The following is a 20982-nucleotide window of genomic DNA, read 5'->3' as shown; positions in this document are numbered from 1 at the left end:
CAGATGAATAGCGCGACTGCAGGGACTTATCCCTTGCACACTTCCTGTGAGACGCACATTCCCAACTGTCCACAGTCTACATACATAATGTTCCTAATAGATACTTGCCCATCCACTCATTATTCGCGCACAATAAGATGACGATTCCTGTAAGAGTTTGGGCAACCTGTGTGCATTGACACAGACGAAGGTCAATGTCCGGGTAGCCATCGAGGTATATCAACAACACTAGTTGGCAGCTGAGGATTTCACTTAATTATCATTTATTCTACAGAAGCTGCACGGTCATCAATGGTACCTGTTCTTTCCAGAACAGTTACTATCTTCATATGTAGTTAAATGGCTATCCAGCGATTGACCTTCATCTTTGCGAATGCACACAGCTTGCCCGAACTCTTACAGGAATCATCACCATAGTGTGTGCGAGTAATCAGTGGATGGACAAATATCTATTAGGAACATTATTTATGTAGATTGTAGACAGTTGGGAATGTGGATCTCATGGGAAGCGCGCAAGGGATAAGTCCCTGCAGTCGCGCTATTCGTCTGTGTCCTCGGTGGCTCAGACGGATAGTGTGTCTGCCATGTAAGCAGGAGATTCCGGGTTCAAGTCCTGGTCGGGGCACACATTTTCAGCTGCCCCATCGAGGTGTATCAACAACACCAGTCGGCAGCTGAGGATTTCAATTAATTATCATTTACTTCATTTCTGTTAGTGGCAGCTTGGGGTTATCAGGTTCGGTGAACAGTGCAATTGAGTATCTGAGACCAGTCTGTAAAAATAACTTCAGTAAAATGAAAATGACACATCTCCCAAAGAAGTAGCATTCATCATAAAATCCTTAAAATCTAAGTATTCCAGTGGGTATGATAACATATCAACCAAGTTACTCAAATAGTGCTCATGCGAGTTAAGTTCTATCTCAAGTTATTTGTGTAATCAATCTCTTATCAGAGGAACATTTCCAGACTGGCTAAAATATTCTGAAGTTAAGACTCTTTGCAAGAAGGGGGATAAAAAAATACCACCAATTTCACTTTTGCCCGCTTTCTCAAATATATAACCATCTGACTGCAAATGATATATTGTCCAAGTCACAGTTTGGATTTCTGAAGGGTTCTGATTTAGAGAAAGCTATTTACACTTACATTGAGAATGCACTTAATTCATTAGATAATAAATTACAAGCTACTGGCATTTTCTGTGACCTGTCAGAAGCCTTTGACTGTGTGAACCACAGCATTCTCCTAAGTAAATTAGAATATTATGGAGTCACCGGCAATGCTGCAAAATGGTTTGAGTTTTATCTAACAGGAAACAAAGGGTGTCGTTGTGAAATACCTGTGAAGTAAGCAGTCAGTCTTCATCTGACTGGGAACTAATTGCCGGCCGCGGTGGTCTAGTGGTTCTGGCGCTGCAGTCCGGAACCGCGGGACTGCTACGGTCACAGGTTCGAATCCTGCCTCGGGCATGGGTGTGTGTGATGTCCTTAGGTTAGTTAGGTTTAAGTAGTTCTAAGTTCTAGGGGACTTATGACCTAAGATGTTGAGTCCCATAGTGCTCAGAGCCATTTGAACCATTTTTTTGGGAATTAATTACATGTGGTGTTCCTCAAGGTTCCATTTTGGGTCCATTGCTTTTTGTTGTGTATATTAATGACCTCTCATCTGTTACATTGCCAGATGCTAAGTTTGTTTTGTTTGCAGATGATACAAACATTGCAATAACTAGAAAGTCAAGTACAGATTTAGAAATAGCTGCTAATCAAATTTTCGCTGACATTAATGAGTGGTTTCAAGCTAATTCTTTGTCATTAAACTTTGAGATGATCTACTATATGCAGTTCGGAACCTGTAAGAGAAGTATAATGCATGAAGACATGCAGATCGAAGAGCTCAACAGTGTTAAATTTCTGGGATTACAACTCGATAATAAATTCAGTTGGGAAGGACGTACCACAGAATTGCTTAAGTGCCTAAACAAGTCTGTATTTGCAGTGAGAATGATGTCAGATGTAGGAGATATAAATATAAAAAAAACTTGCATACTTTGCTTACTTTCATTCTATTATGTCGTTTGGGATCATATTCTGGGGCAACTCATCAAACTGAGCAAAAGTTTTTAGTATGCAAAAGTGTGTGATAAGAATCATTTGTGGTGTAAATTCAAGAATATCTTGTAGAAACCTGTTCAAGGAACTTTGTATTCTAACCATTGCTTCTCAGTATATTTATTCCTTAATGAAATTTGTTGCAAGTAATACACCTATATTTCCAACCAATAGCTCAGTACACAGTATCAATACTAGGAGCAAGAAGAATATACATAAAGGTCTAAAATCACTTGCCTTGGTCCAAAAGGGGTCCAATATTCAGGAACACACATTTTTAATAAATTGCCAGCAACCATTAAAAACTTGGTTTCAGATAAAGCATGGTTTAAACAAAGTTTGTAAGACTTTTTGATAGGCAATTTCTTCTACTCCATAGATGAATATCTTAACAGAGACTTTTAAATCAGCTTAAGTGAAAATATCTGTTAGATTTCAGTTTTGACAACACTTCGTCACAACAGTCAAGATTAGGTAATTTGCATATGATAAATTTATTGATAGTGGATAACTGAGTTTCATTTTGACAATGTGTTAATTCTGTAAATATTAGCTGCCCCAGTTTACTGCATTGTATTAACTTATTTTTGACCATCTCCTGACAAATGATCAGGGTATTAAGTATTATATTCAAATGTATTATGTTTTTATGTCATACTTTCTGACATGTTCCACACCCACGAAAATCATCTGTTTTTGGGTCTATGGAACAAAAACTGAATCTAATCTAATCCAATCTAATATTGTTATATTGTTTACAGATGCTAGGCAGTCTATATATAACTTTCCTCGACCAAAAGTGATAAGTTGCTCAATTTTGTTTACTGATTACTGTTGGCAGCAATCTTGTTTCACTGTCTCAAGGATACAGTTGAAAATTAATGGAGACACCCCTAACCTCCTTGTTTTGCTCCCGTTTTGATTCCAAAGGCATCTGAGAGTTCCTCCAGAATTTAACCTTGGGCTTTGTATGGGTCAGCGTCTGTTTTATGATTGCAAGTGTTTTCAGACTGAGACCTAGTTCTTTTAATTTTTGGAAGAGTGTTTCATGGTCAGCTGTGTCATAGGCTTTTTTGACATTAACAAATGTGCAGACTAAATTTTTGCTACAAATTCTATGATGCCTTAGGATAAGCTTTAGGTTCAAGATTTGGTATGAACAAGTGCGGCCTGGGCTGAATCCTGCCTTTGGTCCTCCAATTTTTGATTCAAGCTCTTTTTTGTGCTCTGTTGAGAAAACACTGAAATAGAATTTTGTATGAAACTGATAGTAACGAGGTTCACCTGTAGTTATTTACACCGTTCTGCCTCTCTTCTTGTGTAATAGCTAATGAATTTTTCCAGTGTTCTTGAATTTTTTCTGTTTGCCAAATGTCATACGTGATTTTGGTGATTTCTTTTATGGTGTTTTAACCTACTGATTTGAGGATGTAGATGTAGATGTAGATGAACAGGAAAGGGAGGTAATGACAGTGGCACGTAAAGTGCCCTCCGCCACACACCGTTGGGTGGCTTGCGGAGTATAAATGTAGATGTAGATGTAGATTTCATCTTTCCCTGTTGCTTTATTATTTTGTGTCTTTTGAACTGTCTGGAAATTTCTCCATCTGGCTGTTATGTGAGTCGACAGAAGTGCCGACACAGTGTTATTTAGACGGGCCGAATAGGCACGCTATCAGCTCACCCAGAATATCGTGAAGTCTGAAACAGGATGCTCAATGAATGCTAATAAGAAAAGAACGGAGCGTCTCATATACTTAACTTTTATTCTCTGATGAATACAGCGTTCTTCTTGAGACATTTATACTATAACTCTCAAAGTAGGTAAGGCTAATGGCGCCTTGCTAGGTCGTAGTCATGTGCTTAGCTGAAGGCTATTCTAACTGTCTCTCGGCAAATGAGAGGAAGGCCTCGTACGTCTAGTCGCTAGCAATGTCGTCCGTACAACTGGGGCGAGTGCTAGTCCGTCTTTCTAGACCTGCCATGTGGTGGCGCTAGGTCTGCAAGTACTGATGGCGGCGACACGCGGGTCCGACATGTACTAATGGACCGCGGCCGATTTAAGCTACCACCTAGCAAGTGTGGTGTCTGGCGGTGACACCACATTCCTCCCCCGCAAATCGGCGAACGGTCGTGTTATAAGGCTTCCGCCCGCTGTGGGGAGGGCCCCATGTTGACGTATGCGATGAGGTGGGGAGCCTAACAACAGGCGAGGCTGTGCCACCCGCACCCGGCCATTCGGTCCGAGGGGAGCTAGGAAACGCCTGGAAACCTACTCCAGGGTGCACGTCAACATGCGGCGTATGCGCCCGTAAACAGACAGGAGTGGCCGAAGGCTCGACCTCCATTGCGTCGGGGTATCCGACGCGCGATGACGCCATGTGGTCCGGAGCGGGCAAGAGGTCCAGGGCGGACGACAGCTGGTCACGGGAAGCGATCGGCGGCGCGGGACCGAGGGAGGCGGTTGGCGGCTGCAGCGAAGCGTCCTCTGCGGGCGGCAGCGGCGGCGGCTGCAGCGGCGGCTGCGGCGGCGCGACGCCATGGGGCAGAATGGAAGGCATCGTCGGTAACACCTGGGGATGAGGCGAGCCAGTAGATGGGTCCCCAGGGCGCTGACCGGACGGCTCCGTCGCTGAAAGCAGACGGGGAGCGGCAGAACCCAGGCGACGACAGAGGCGCAGCTGATTGAGATGCCGATGCACCTCACCAGAGGCCCCCAAAACCAAATACATCGCGCGGCCGAGGCAGCGAAGAATGCGCCCTGCGAGCCAACGCCTTGAACCGCGATAGTTGCGATATAATACAACGTCGCCAGGAGCAAAAGCAGGAGTCTGCCGCTGCACAGGAACCTGATGCGGCGGATGCAGCAAAGACATCAAGGTTCGATGAGGACGACCGTGAAGCAACTCAGCCGGCGAGCGACCATCGCGGGGCTGAGAGCGATACGAAGACAAAAAGAGCAACAACGCGTCCTCCCGAGAATGCGACTCTTTCAATTTCAACATCTGTGACTTGAAAGTCCGGACCAATCGTTCAGCGGCACCGTTTGACTGAGGCGAAAACGGCGCGGATGTCAGATGTTGAATACCATTGGCCGTGCAGAATGACTGAAATTCTGCGGACATAAATTGTGGACCATTGTCAGAAACAATAGCCTGCGGAAGACCTTCAATGCAAAAGATAGCAGACAACGCGTGGATGGTGGCAGAGGACGTCGTGGAAGACATCCGGACAACAAAAGGAAAATTACTGAAGGAATCGACAACAACCAACCATCGAGCATTCCAGAATGGACCAGCAAAATCTATGTGTAAGCGTTGCCAAGGGGAAGCGGCTTTCGGCCAAGCAAAGAATTTCCGCGGCGGTGCGGATTGTTGTTCGGCACACGCCATGCAAGAAGAGCACATATTCGTAATCGCAGCATCGATTCCGAACCAAGTACAGTGCTGACGAGCAAGTTGTTTCGTACGCACTATACCCCAATGTCCTTGGTGGAGAAGCATTAAGACAGAGGACTGTAACGAACGTGGGACCACGACCCTAGACTGATCATTATCAGAACGCAACAACAAAACACCACGTCGTACAAAAAGTCTCTCCCTGTGAGCAAAAAATCGGCGAACCATCGGATCCTCGATCCGCGACTTTGACAAGGGCCATTGCGTAGCAACAAAACGCAAAACGGTAGCAAGGACAGGGTCAGCAGCTGTGGCTGTAGCTACACGACGAAAATCAATCGGAAACGATTCGACCACGTCATCGGTTTCCGCATCAATGAACATGCAAGCAAGTTCGGAAGAATCGAATGCTTTATCCTCAGCAACAGGCAAACGGGACAACGCATCTGCGTTTCCGTGCTTAGCAGTGGACCGATACAAGATATCGTAGCGGTACTGCGAGAGGAAAATAGACCAGCGAATGAATTTCTGCGCTGTACGTGGAGGTACAGGCTTGTTCGGATGAAAAAGCGATGTCAAAGGTTTGTGGTCTGTGATGATGGTAAAGTGACGACCATACAAGAAATCGTGAAACTTTGTAACACCAAACACGAGAGCCAAAGCTTCTTTCTCTATCTGGGAATAATTTCTTTGCGCTGACGAGAGCAATTTGGACGCAAAGGCAATAGGGCGATCATGCGAACCAACTTTGTGCGCAAGCACAGCACCGATCCCGAAATCCGATGCATCTACCATCAACAAAAGGGGTTTCTGGGGATCGAATGGCGTAAGGCAAGTATTTGAAAGCAACGCCGATTTCAATTGGCGAAAGGCGCGTTCGCATTCCGTCGACCAGACGAACGGAACACCTTTACGGCGTAAGCGATGAAGCGGAGCTGAAATGGAAGAGGCATTGCGCAGAAAGCGATGATAATAATTAATTTTTCCCAACACACTCTGTAGCTGCTTCAAAGTTTGTGGTGCAGGCAAGTCCTGTATGGCACTGAGGTGCTCTGGACTCGGATGGATGCCTTGGGCATTTATGACATGTCCCAGATACGGCAAGTCACGAGCAAAAAAACACACATTTGTCCTTCCTCAAACGAAGACCATTCTGTCGCAAGACCTGAAATAATGTCCGGAGATTTTGTAAATGTTCCGCTTCTGTCTTTCCGGAGATCACAATATCGTCCAGATAGTTTGCTGCAGTAGGGACTGACGCACAAATAGTTTTTAAATATTGCTGAAACAATGTAGGGGCGGATGCACACCCGAATGGCAGTCTTTTGAATCTGTACAATCCAAGATGCGTGTTAACCACCAATACGCGCTGGGATTCTTCGTCCACCGGTATTTGCAAGTACGCATCTGCTAGGTCCAACTTTGAAAAATAGTTTCCCGGGCACAGTGTGTCAAAGAGATCTTCCGGGCGGGCAAAGGAAAAGTAGCAAGCACTAGTTGTGGATTCACTGTTGCTGTGAAGTCCACGCAAAGTCTCAACTTGCCGGAAGGTTTTTTGCAAAATTACTAAGGGTGAGGCCCAGAGAGAAGCCTGCACACGTTCAATGACACCTTGTGATTCTAAATCGTGTAATGTTTTTGCGACCTCATCACGCAATGCGTGGGGAACATTGCGCGCTCTGAAAAATTTCGGTTGCGCGTTGACTTTTAGTTCCAAATGTGCTTCATAGTTCTTAGCGCAACCAAGGCCCGGTGCAAAAATGTCTGCAAATTCCTCACATAGACTAGAAACACTGGCTGAAGGCACAGTCTGGTTCACTGATAGGACCTGATTCACAATAGACAAGTTAAACAATTGAAATAAATCTAAACCAAACAAGTTCACTGCAGCAGAAGAACGAAGAACGTAAAACGACACAAGTTTTGTTTGTCCCTTGTATGTTGCAAGAAGGCTGCACTGTCCTAACACAGGGATATGCTGTCCTGAATAACTAGTGAGCTGAACTTTTGCGGCACGCAACGGCGGTGCGCCCAGTTGTTTGTACGTGGCGTGATTGAGCAATGAAACTGCAGCTCCGGTATCGAGCTGGAACGGTATCACTTGTCCGGCAAAGTCCAAATCTACAAAAAGTTTATTGTCCTGCTGACGACAAGAGCGACTGTTTTGTGCAACGTGAACAGACACTGGTACAGAATCACTTGCGACGTGACGGGATTGCCGTTGACGTCGACGCACACTTTTTGTGGGACGAACACAGTCACTGTTAGAAAGAGTAACACTGGGCGGAGTGGCATTAACTACGTGAATGTCCATGGGCGAAGGTTCCCGAGCCTGAGTGTCCGTGGTTCGATTCCGGCGCGAAGCAAAGGGCCTGGAACGGTTGTGATTGTCTGATCTGAGCTTTTTCTGGCAAACACTTTGAACATGTCCTTTCTTGTGACAGTAAAAGCAAATAGCTTGGCGTGACGGGCAATTTTCACGCGAATGTCTAGTAGCACACCGCGGGCATGATTTCACTGCATTTGCGGGCTGGCGAGGCACACCTGGTTTAGAGCGCGGCGGCAGCTGCGTCGAAGTGCGCGAGGGCCGGTTACCGGGCCGCGCAGCGCGTCCAGCGGGCCGGTTAATGTTACACACTGCTGGCGAAGCTTCAAAAGATTCCTGAGCACAGTCAAGTGTGTCTTGCCTATCCAATATGTCTATCACTTGTTGAAGGGAGGGATTGACCAGTTTCAAAATCTGTTCCCTTATGCGAACATCAGAAACGTTCTGTGCTATTGCATCACGCACCATTGTATCTGAATAAGGAAGGCCACAGTCACACTGAAATTCACAATCCCTAGTAAGGCCTTGCAAAGTTGCAACCCACTCCCTATTAGTTTGACCGGCCGTACGTTTCGTACGAAAGAACGTATACCGTTTTGCAACCACATTAACTGTTTCGTTGAAATAGGCATCTAAAGCCGACACAATTTCTTCGTAGGACAGAGTAGCTACGTCGCGTCGGGGAAACAATTTCACTATCACACGGTACGTTTGCACGCCGACACAAGACAATAAGTGAGGCTGCCGCTCGTTACCTTGAATTCTGTAGGCGGCGAGATGGAATCCAAATTGTCGGGACCACTCCGGCCATGTTTCCTGCGCCGCGTCAAAGTTGCGAAACGGCGGTGCAACTGCATGTTGTGGCTGCGGGAGCGGCGAAGCGGCGGCTGCCGCATCGGTTTGAATGGCACGTTGACCCTGGACGAGCTGTCCAAGGGCATCCAATAACGCCTGCGTCTGCTGATTCTGCAAGCGATAAAATTCGGACAGTACATCTGGAGATTGTGGCGAAGCCATGACAAGTAAATGTAAGCAATTAGAAAGAACAAAACCCTTTTTTAACTCGTCGCCAATGTTATGTGTGTCGACAGAAGTGCCGACACAGTGTTATTTAGACGGGCCGAATAGGCACGCTATCAGCTCACCCAGAATATCGTGAAGTCTGAAACAGGATGCTCAATGAATGCTAATAAGAAAAGAACGGAGCGTCTCATATACTTAACTTTTATTCTCTGATGAATACAGCGTTCTTCTTGAGACATTTATACTATAACTCTCAAAGTAGGTAAGGCTAATGGCGCCTTGCTAGGTCGTAGTCATGTGCTTAGCTGAAGGCTATTCTAACTGTCTCTCGGCAAATGAGAGGAAGGCCTCGTACGTCTAGTCGCTAGCAATGTCGTCCGTACAACTGGGGCGAGTGCTAGTCCGTCTTTCTAGACCTGCCATGTGGTGGCGCTAGGTCTGCAAGTACTGATGGCGGCGACACGCGGGTCCGACATGTACTAATGGACCGCGGCCGATTTAAGCTACCACCTAGCAAGTGTGGTGTCTGGCGGTGACACCACACTGGCAATAATGAATTTGGATTAGTGTCTTCAGGTTCTTGTGGTGGGAATCTAATTGCTGCTTGTGGGCAGTTAAGTAGTTCCTTGAAATATCTGGTAAGTTGCTGGCAGTTTTCTCTATTATTCAGAGCCAGTTGCCCAGTTTCTTTCTTGAAGTAGAGACTTTGTGATTGATATGTGAGCATTTTTTTAAGTTCTTGGAGGAATTTCATGTGTTGTTTATTTTGAAAGCTTTTCTGATTTTAAATAGTTTATCCTTTTTGTATTTCCTTTTGGACTTTGTGACGAATTTGGCTATCTCTTACCTCACTTTCAGGAATCTTTTTTAGTTGTCTTATTGTTGTTCCAACTGTTGTATGCATCCTGTCAAGATTGAATTATATATTAATACTGGCTGACAAACACAGCATTTCCAGAGTATTTGCTTTGCCAATTTTCTGTCAGAAATGAAAACAAAAAAACTATGTTTGTAGTGAAGCATCAAAAAAAAAAAAAATTCATTGCCATGTATTTGTGAAAAAACCTTTAAAATTATGAAACAGCTGTACAAAGGAATACGCATAATGTAAAAATATATAAGTACAGTATCCAAATTAAGTAATATGATCCTGGATAGTTTCTGTACACTAGGTGAATGTACGGATGGTGGCTTGTTGGTTTTGTTCTGTTCTTGAATATCAGGACATTTTTTCTCCTTACCAGTGCAGCTTTCAGAGGGATAGTCTTTGATCGATTTACATCTACATATACATCGATACTCCACAAGCCACTGTACGGTGCGTGACGGTGGGTTACCTATACCACTCTAATCATTTCCTTCCCTGTTCCACTTGCAAATAGAGCGAGGGAAAAATGACTGTATATCTGCCTGTGTATGAACCCTAATTCCTCATATCTTATCTTTGTGGTCTTTATGCACTATGTATCATGGAGAGGTTAGAATCATTCTGCAGTCAGATTAAGATGCCAGTTCTCTAAATTTTCTCAGCAGTGTCCCTCCAACAGAATGTCACCTTTCCTCCAGGGATTTCCATTTGAGTTCCCTAAGCTTCTCCATAACATTTGTATGTTGTTCAGACCTGCTGGCAACAAATCTGGAGTCTGCCTCTGAATTTCTTCGATGTCTTCCTTTAATCCGACCCGATACTTGGGCAATACTCAAGAACAGGTCGCAGTAATATCCTGTATGTGGTGTCCTTCACAGATGAAGCACACTTCCCTCAAATGCTTCCAGTAAACCAAAGGTAACCTTTTTCCTTCCATACCACAACCCTCACTTGCTGTGCAACATTATGCCCAGATATTTAAACAACATGACTGTGTCAGGCAGGATACTGCCAATGCTGTATCCAAACATTTTGGGTTTCTTTCTCCTACTCATCCATATTAACTTACATTTTTCTTCATTCAGAGCTAGTTTCCATTCAACACACCAACTAGAAATTTTGTCCACTCAAATTCAACAACATACTGTACACTATAGTATCATCAGCAAAAAAACTGCAGATTGTTGCCCGCCCTGTCCACCAAATCATTTATGTATATAGAGAATAATAGCAATCCTATCACAATTCTCTGTGGCGCACCTGATGACACCCTTGTTGAAAACAACATACTGGGTTCTATTACTTCAGAAATCTTCGTGCCACTCACATATTCCATATGCTTGTACCTTTAATAGCAGACTGAATTTACGCAAAACATCTAAAACAATTTCATGGCTTGAGCCAGTTGATAAGCCAGCATCCCACCAACTTCTCTGATTCTGATTCGATGACCTTCGATAGTCATTTCTTTCACTTTTTCACAGTTTCATCAGTTGATGTGCTGGACACAAGCCAGTCATCTTCAGTATCTTCAAGGTCTTCTTTGACACGCTTAATAGCATTCATAACTCCTTGTTTTACTCATTGTAAGTTCAGCAAAACCAATATCTAATATTTCTAAAATTTTTATGCTGTCTTGCAGTATAAAGTTTTACAAAAAGTAAACAATCACCAACACTACCAAAACACCTGTAACCTGTATGGCAGCTGACGGTAAACTAAATATTCAGTATGCCTAACATTGTATAGATAATTTTCAGACATGTTTATCAACACAGTGACAAAAAAGTCGTGCAAATCAGACTAATACTTTATTGTGTACAGTGTTAATGCTTTTATCTAAAACTGCCTGTGCATGTTTGCATGCAGCATCGCCACAAAGTTAAAGTGTGCACTGTGGAAGGTCTGTAGAACTTTGTGAAACAGCGTGTAGCAGCACCTTGTGATCTAGCTGGGTAGGCAGAGTATGGACTTGCCAGCTTGCTCTTGAGTTTACCAACAGGCTGACCTCACACTTATATTTCACTTTTTGTACATAACAATAGTTGCCCAGTTTTATAAAATACATAACTTTTTATTTTTTAATTTTTAACAGAAGTATACACCTACACTATGTGATCAAAAGTATCCAGACACCTCCGAAAACGTATGTTTTTCATATTAGGTGCATTGTGCTGCCATTTACTGCCAAGTACTCCATATCAGCAAACTCAGTATTCCTCAGACATCGTAATAGAGCAGAATGGGGTGCTCCGCGGAACTCACGGACTTTGACTGTGGTCTGGTGATTGGATGTCATTTGTGTCTACATCTACATCTACATCTACATCTACATCCATACTCCGCAAGCCACCTGACGGTGTGTGGCGGAGGGTACATTGAGTACCTCTATCGGTTCTCCCTTCTGTTCCAGTCTCGTATTGTTCGTGGAAAGAAGGATTGTCGGTATGCCTCTGTGTGGGCTCTAATCTCTCTGACTTTATCCTCATGGTCTCTTCGCGAGATATACGTAGGAGGGAGCAATATACTGCTTGACTCTTCGGTGAAGGTATGTTCTCGAAACTTTAACAAAAGCCCGTACCAAGCTACTGAACGTCTCTCCTGCAGAGTCTTCCACTGGAGTTTGTCTATCATCTCCGTAACATTTTCACGATTACTAAATGATCCTGTAATGAAGTGCGCTGCTCTCTGTTGGATCTTCTCTATCTCTTCTATCAACCCTATCTGGTACGGATCCCACACTGCTGAGCAGTGGGCGAACAACTGTACTGTAACCTACTTCCTTTGTTTTCGGATTGCATTTCCTTAGGATTCTTCCAATGAATCTCAGTTTGGCATCTGCTTTACCGACGATCAACTTTATATGATCATTCCATTTTAAATCACTCTTAATGCATACTCCCAGATAATTTATGGAATGAACTGCTTCCAGTTGCTGACCTGCTATTTTGTAGCTAAATGATAAGGGCTCTATCTTTCTATGTATTCGCAGCACATTACACTTGTCTACATTGAGATTGAATTGCCATTCCCTGCACCATGCGTCAATTCGCTGCAGATCCTCCTGCATTTCAGTACAATTTTCCATTGTTACAACATTTCGATACACCACAGCATCATCTGCAAAAAGCCTCAATGAACTTCTGATGTCATCCACCAGGTCATTTATGTATATTGTGAATAGCAACGGTCCTATGACACTCCCCTGTGGCACACCTGAAATCACTCTTACTTCGGAAGACTTCTCTCCATTGAGAATGACATGCTGCGTCCTGTTATCTAGGAACTCCTCAATCCAATCACACAATTGGTCTGATAGTCCATATGCTCTTACTTTGTTCATTAAACGACTGTGGTGAACTGTATCGAACGCCTTGCGGAAATCAAGAAACACGGCATCTACCTGTGAACCCGTGTCTATGGCCTTCTGAGTCTCGTGGATGAATAGCGCGAGCTGGGTTTCACATGACCATCTTTTTCGAAACCCATGCTGATTCCTACAGAGTAGATTTCTAGTCTCCAGGAAAGTCATTATACTCGAACATAATATGTGTTCCAAAATTCTACAACTGATCGACGTTAGAGATATAGGTCCATAGTTCTGCACATCTGTTCGACGTGCCTTCTTGAAAATGGGGATGACCTGTGCCCTTTTCCAATCCTTTGGAACGCTACGCTCTTCTAGAGACCTACGGTACACCGCTGCAAGAAGGGGGGCAAGTTTCTTCGCGTATTTTGTGTAAAATCGAACTGGTATCCCATCAGGTCCAGAGGCCTTTGCTCTTTTGAGCGATTTTAATTGTTTCTGTATCCCTCTGTCATCTATTTCGATATCTACCATTTTGTCATCTGTGCGACAATCTAGAGAAGGAACTACAGTGCAGTCTTCCTCTGTGAAACAACTTTGAAAAAAGACATTTAGTATTTCGGCCTTTAATCTGTCATCCTCTGTTTCAGTACCATTTTGGTCACAGAGTGTCTGGACATGTTGCTTTGATCCACCTACCGCTTTGACATAAGACCAAAATTTCTTAGGATTTTCTGCCAAGTCAGCACATAGAACTTTACTTTCGAATTTGTTGAACGCCTCTCGCATAGCCCTCCTCACACTACATTTTGCTTCGGGTAATTTTTGTTTGTCTGCAAGGCTTTGGCTATGTTTATGTTTGCTGTGAAGTTCCCTTTGCTTCCGCAGCAGTTTTATAACTCGGTTGTTGTACGACGGTGGCTCTTTTCCATCTCTTACGATCTTGCTTGGCACATACTCATCTAATGCATAATGAACGATGGTTTTGAACTTTGTCCACTGATCCTCAACACTATCTGTACTTGACACAAAACTTTTGTGTTGAGCCATCAGGTGCTCTGAAATCTGCTTTTTGTCACTTTTGCTAAACAGAAAAATCTTCCTACCCTTTTTAATATTTCTATTTACGGCTGAAATCATCGATGCCGTAACTGCTTTATGATTGCTGATTCCCTGTTCTGCATTGACTGTTTCAAATAGTTCGGGTCTGTTTGTCACCAGAAGGTCTAATATGTTATCGCCACGAGTCGGTTCTCTGTTTATCTGCTCAAGGTAGTTTTCAGATACTTCTCTTCTTCTTCGGTTATCAACCCACAGGTTGGTTGGCAGCAGCACGCCATTCCGTTCTTTTGTCAACTTTCTTCTTCATATCTGCATAGGTCTGGCACCCGATGTCATTTATTACTTGTTGAATGTAGGTTAATCTAGGTCGTCCTCGGCGAGTTCTTCCTTCAATGATTCCTTCTAATATTCTCTTAATGAAATTGTTATGCCGTAAAATGTGACCTATGAAGGTTATTCTTCTTTTCTGTATATTTCGCCAAAGAGATCTGTTTTCTTTCACTCTTCTGAGGACATCTTCGTTTGTAGCCTTGTCTCGCCAGCTGATTTTTTCCATTCTCCGGTAGCACCACATTTCGAATGCCTCTAATCTTCTCTTTTCTTCTTTTCCACAAGTCCAAGTTTCACATCCGTAAAGGGCTGTACTCCACACATAGGTTTTCATGACTCTCTTTCTTACGTCTAAACTAACATTTCTACTCGTCAGTAAGTTTCTTTTTCCATTGAATGCTATTTTGGCAAGTTGTATTCTGTTTTTAATGTCACTTTTGCTCCTTCCATCTGCTGTTATTTTGCTACCTAAGTAGTTAAATTCTGTAACCTGCCCTAGTTTCTCTCCCTTTATTGTTATTCGTATAGGTTCATTGTAGTTCAGGGCGCCACTCACCATCACTTTAGTCTTTTTCTTATTTATTTTCATTCCATACTGTTCTTTTAAGGTGTTTTCCATTTCATTGAGTGCGGCTTCTAAATCTTCTTTCCTTTCTGTAATTATGGCGATATCATCTGCATATCGCAACATATCTATTTTCATTCCGTTAAGTTTTATTCCTACTTCAATATTCTCTCTTATTTTGTCTATTGCTTCTTGGATATATGCGTTGAAAATTACTGGAGATAGTGGGCATCCCTGTCTCACTCCTTTCCTTATTCTTGCTGTTTCTTCTTTGTTTTCCTTCTTAACTAAGGCTGTTTCATTTTGGTATTCAGATAAAGCACCTAAAAAAATTTCACTGGATTCTTTGTTCCTGCCACCCGTTATGAACGTTTGAGTCTCACAGTCTATATCCGGCAAATTGAAATCTCCACCCAGAACTATAACATGATGGGGAAATCTACTCAAAATATTTTCCAAATTATCCTCCAGGTGCTCAGCCACAGCAGCTGCTGAGCCAGGGGGCCTATAGAGATATCCAATTACCATGTCTGAGCCTGCTTTAACCGTGACCTTCACCCAAATCATTTCACATTTCGGATCTCCATCAATTTCCTTCGATACTATTGCACTTCTTATCGCTATAAACACGCCTCCCCCTTCACTGTCCAGCCTGTCTCTGCGGTATACATTCCAATCTGAGTTTAGGATTTCATTACTGTTTACGTCTGGTTTCAGCCAACTTTCTGTCCCAAGTATTATAGGGGCGTTGTGACCGTTTATTAATGAGAGCAGTTCTGGGACCTTTCTACAGACGCTCCTGCAGTTTACTATTAGCACATTAATATTGTTATTCCCTGTTGCATTTTGCCTACTCCTACCTTGCCACTTCTCAGGAGGCATCTTGTCGGCCCTAGGGAGAGAATTCTCTAACCTAAAAAACCCCCATGTGCACTCCACACGTACTCTGCTACCCTTGTAGCCGCTTCCGGCATGTAGTGCATGCCTGACCTATTCAGGGGGACCCTACATTTCTCCACCCGATAGCGGAGGTCGAGAAATTTGGACCCCAGATCTCCGCAGAATCGTCTGAGCTTTTGGTTTAAGCCTTCCACTCGGCTCCAAACCAGAGGACCGCGATCGGTTCTGGGAACGATACTACAAATAGTTAGCTCTGATTCCACCCCGCGAGCGAGGCTTTCCGCCTTCACCAATTCCGCCAACCGCCTGTACGAACTGAGGATGGCCTCTGAACCCAGACGGCAGGAGCCATTGGTGCCGACATGAGCAACAATTTGCAGTCGGGTGGACCCAGTGCTCTCTATCGCCGCTGGTAGGGCCTCCTCCACATCTCGGATGAGACCCCCCGGCAAGCAGGCAGAGTGAACACTGGCCTTCTTCCCCGACCTTTCCACTGTTTCCCTAAGGGGCTCCATCACCCGCCTAACGTTGGAGCTCCCAATAACTAATAAACCCCTCCCCCCGTGTGCCTGCTTGGACCTTGCTGAAGGAGCAGCCACATGTCCACTCACAGGCAGAGCGGGCGATACCACATGGCCAGCCTCCACATTGACCCTCCGCCTCGTGCGCCGCGAACGCCGCTGAACCCGCCACTCCCCTTGGGGAGAAGGTGGCCCAACCGCACCCGGTACCCGCGAAGATGTCTCGACAGCAGGGACAGTGGGTGAAGCATGTAACACCTGGGGTGTACCTCACGACGCACCAGACTCACCACTGCCGCTACACTCCGAGGCAGCAGCCAGAAGACGGCTGACCACGGCCATCAACATGCTCAGCTGTTCGCGAACAGTGGCCAGCTCCTCCTGCGTCCGTACACAGCAGTCACACATCCTATCCATCCTAAGGAATCAATTTACTGAAGAGGGTTAATCAACTTTTAACTAGACCGCTAATTCACTAAAGGTGGCTGTTTATTGACTAAACTGTGGTTGCTAGCCACTTCTTGTAGAAAACAATGAAAATAGCACTACCTGCCTCTGGACTGTATTGAAAACAAACACTAGCACTACTGGCACTACGGTTGACGAAAGGGACTCTCTCTGACTGTATTCAAAACAAACATGAAATCTATGGAACACTATTAATAGCACTCGACAATTAAAGCTTCCTAAAAGCAAAAACACACGGAAGAAGAAGTGACAAGTAAGAAAAATACAGTTAATACTTAAATTAAGGTAGCTTGCTGCACAGCAGACGTGAAACAGATGGGGTAGGACATCTGTACACGAGATTTCCACATCCCTAGACAGCCCCAGGTCCACTGTTTCTGATGTGGTAGTGAAGTGGATACGTGAAGGGACACATACAGCACAAAAGCGTACAGGCCATCTGTTGACTGACAGAGACTGCCGACAGTTGAAGAGGGTTGTAATGTGTAATAGGCAGACATCTATCCAGACCAACACACAGAAATTCCTAACTGCATCAGGATCCACTGCAAGTACTGTGACAGTTAGGCGGGAGGTGAGAACACTTGGATTTCATGGTTGAGCTGCTCCTTATAAGCCACACATCAAGCCGGTAAATGCCAAATGACGTCTTGCTTTTTGTAAGGAGTGTGAACATTGCATGATTGAACTGTGGAAAAATGTTGACAATAACATCCCTGTAATGGACTGGCCTGCACAGAGTCTTGACCTGAATCCTATAGAACACCTTTGGGGTGTTTTGGAATGCTGACTTCATGCCAGACTTCACCAGCCAACATCGATACCTGTCCTTAGTGCAGCACTCCATGAAGAATTGGCTGTCATTCCCCAAGAAACCTTTCAGCACCTGATTGAACATATGCTTGCGAGAGTGGAATCTGTCATCAAAGCTAAGGGTGGGCAACAACATGTTGAATTCTAGCATTACCGATGGAGAGCGCCACGAACTTGTAAGTCATTTTCATCCAGATGTCTGGATGCTTTTGCTCACATAGTGTATGTAACATTTATTAGTAAAGCTAATTTTTATCATTGTTTGTAACGCAGATACTCTAGTGAATAATCTTACAAAATATTTCAGCAATCGATTTGAGGAAAACTAGTCCATGAAATCTTTCCCCACCGAGTCCCGAACGGCGAGCTGCTTTTGTGTCCCTCACTTTAGAAATCAGTCTTTGAGAAGGAATGAAAGCATCCTCTATGCAGAACAGATCATTTTGTCTTCCCAGAATTGGAGAGGAGGAGATTTTCTTCCCATTACAGGCTATTGTCAATAGAGCCAAACATCAGTTACTGATACTGTGCTAGATCTCTGCTGTAGCTGTATTCAAACCAATGTTTCGTGAATGCTCCATGAATCATCTCTACAGTAGCCAGTAAATGCATACATGATTTTTCGATTTTGGCTGCCTTCTATATCTGCTTCTATAGAACAATGGCCTTTAACGTATTAGATCAGTGTCAGCAAAGTGATTGTAACCACAACACAGTTGACACGAATTGTTCTGACTTCATGCCCTGCCCCACCTATCAGTTCCCAGTCTTCCTTCAACCCCAACCCACCCCATGTGCCTGTTAGTGTGTTTATGCTGTCCCGCAGATGGCAAGTAGGTTTGTGGTGCTTTGTGAAAGACATTGTGGTTTAATGTCTGTGGGACATGTCAGAAAAAATTGTTTATCTTCGTATAATAATGTAAAGTTTGTTAAGGTAAAATTTTTACACTTATAATGGGCTGGAAGTGATGAAGATTTTTTAATGTTCTGTAATTTTGTTTTCTTTTAATACTAGTGTTATGGCTTTCATTTAATGGTTTTTAAGTTCCAACATGCTGTTTGTGGCACAGCTGTTCTTTACTGTTCTGTGATTTTAAGTATTTGGCTGTTTTTGGTAAAGATTTTAAAAGTATTGATTTTATTTTTGACTGGTATTGTTACTGTATTAATTGTTGTATTTTTGATGATCGGAGAATATTGTAATAAATACGAAAGATTTCTTTTATCCTGATAGGGTGCCTCCTTCCCAACGTTTTCTTACCGCTGCAGGACGAGTCGAGTGCCAGTTTTCTGTATGCACTGTAACTGTTCATTTGCAATTCATAGTACACTCCTGGAAATGGAAAAAAGAACACATTGACACCGGTGTGTCAGACCCACCATACTTGCTCCGGACACTGCGAGAGGGCTGTACAAGCAATGATCACACGCACGGCACAGGGGACACACCAGGAACCGCGGTGTTGGCCGTCGAATGGCGCTAGCTGCGCAGCATTTGTGCACCGCCGCCGTCAGTGTCAGCCAGTTTGCCGTGGCATACGGAGCTCCATCGCAGTCTTTAACACTGGTAGCATGCCGCGACAGCGTGGACGTGAACCATATGTGCAGTTGACGGACTTTGAGCGAGGGCGTATAGTGGGCATGTGGGAGGCCGGGTGGACGTACCGCCGAATTGCTCAACACGTGGGGCGTGAGGTCTCCACAGTACATCGATGTTGTTGCCAGTGGTCGGCGGAAGGTGCACGTGCCCGTCGACCTGGGACCGGACCGCAGCGACGCACGGATGCACGCCAAGACCGTAGGATCCTACGCAGTGCCGTAGGGGACCGCACCGCCACTTCCCAGCAAATTAGGGACACTGTTGCTCCTGGGGTATCGGCGAGGACCATTCCCAACCGTCTCCATGAAGCTGGGCTACGGTCCCGCACACTGTTAGGCCGTCTTCCGCTCACGCCCCAACATCGTGCAGCCCGCCTCCAGTGGTGTCGCGACAGGCGTGAATGGAGGGACGAATGGAGACGTGTCGTCTTCAGCGATGAGAGTCGCTTCTGCCTTGGTGCCAATGATGGTCGTATGCGTGTTTGGCGCCGTGCAGGTGAGCGCCACAATCAGGACTGCATACGACCGAGGCACACAGGGCCAACACCCGGCATCATGGTGTGGGGAGCGATCTCCTACACTGGCCGTACACCACTGGTGATCGTCGAGGGGACACTGAATAGTGCACGGTACATCCAAACCGTCATCGAACCCATCGTTCTACCATTCCTAGACCGGCAAGGGAACTTGCTGTTCCAACAGGACAATGCACGTCCGCATGTATCCCGTGCCACCCAACGTGCTCTAGAAGGTGTAAGTCAACTACCCTGGCCAGCAAGATCTCCGGATCTGTCCCCCATTGAGCATGTTTGGGACTGGATGAAGCGTCGTCTCACGCGGTCTGCACGTCCAGCACGAACGCTGGTCCAACTGAGGCGCCAGGTGGAAATGGCATGGCAAGCCGTTCCACAGGACTACATCCAGCATCTCTACGATCGTCTCCATGGGAGAATAGCAGCCTGCATTGCTGCGAAAGTTGGATATACACTGTACTAGTGCCGACATTGTGCATGCTCTGTTGCCTGTGTCTATGTGCCTGTGGTTCTGTCAGTGTGATCATGTGATGTATCTGACCCCAGTAATGTGTCAATAAAGTTTCCCCTTCCTGGGACAATGAATTCACGGTGTTCTTATTTCAATTTCCAGGAGTGTACATATACATGTATTTTGACATGGTTCTTGTATTTTTGGGAATAACATTTTGACCATCTGGTATATAAATCTTGAAACGATATATTTTGTGTGTTTGGCGTATGCTTAAAAATTTGGTAATACCTGTATTGTAGTTTATTGTAAATTTGGTTTTCTGTCCTGTAGGATGATTTGAAAGTGGATCCCAGCCCGAAACTAGTCATCAAGTAAAAGAAAAGTGAAATTGGCAACTTTTGCTGACATGTAATTATTCTAGAATGCTGGAAGTTCATACACTTCAAAATAATTGACTGGTTGGTTTCAGTGACAGAAGAAATGAAAGTTATGAGATCGCAGTTGCCATTGATGACTTTATGGGCACGCGTTGAACGAATCCGTGAAGATGCTCATTGGCTGCCTGTATCTGACAGTGAGGAGTCTGAGGATCCTCAGCGGCATGTAACTGGGGAAGACATTGCAGGGATGGTCCATCCCATTACTGAACCTATGCTGAATTTCAGGCTCATCGCTGTGTGCATCTCACTTCTCAAGGTGAGTCT

The 20982-nt window shown here is 44.6% G+C and overlaps 1 protein-coding gene across 1 annotated transcript in view; it reads left to right on the top strand.

The window, feature by feature from the left end:
• The window catches only part of LOC126094869 (nuclear exosome regulator NRDE2), a 190092-nt gene that overhangs the window by 89074 nt on the left and 80036 nt on the right, over positions 1-20982 (top strand). Inside the window, exon 8 of the mRNA XM_049909500.1 lies at positions 20748-20974. Coding sequence (XP_049765457.1) covers positions 20748-20974 — 227 coding nt within the window. The remainder of the gene's footprint in view (positions 1-20747; positions 20975-20982) is intronic.

This window comes from Schistocerca cancellata, chromosome 8 (assembly GCF_023864275.1).
Source record: "Schistocerca cancellata isolate TAMUIC-IGC-003103 chromosome 8, iqSchCanc2.1, whole genome shotgun sequence".
NCBI lineage: Eukaryota > Metazoa > Arthropoda > Insecta > Orthoptera > Acrididae > Schistocerca > Schistocerca cancellata.
This window is presented reverse-complemented; position numbering and strand designations above follow the sequence as displayed.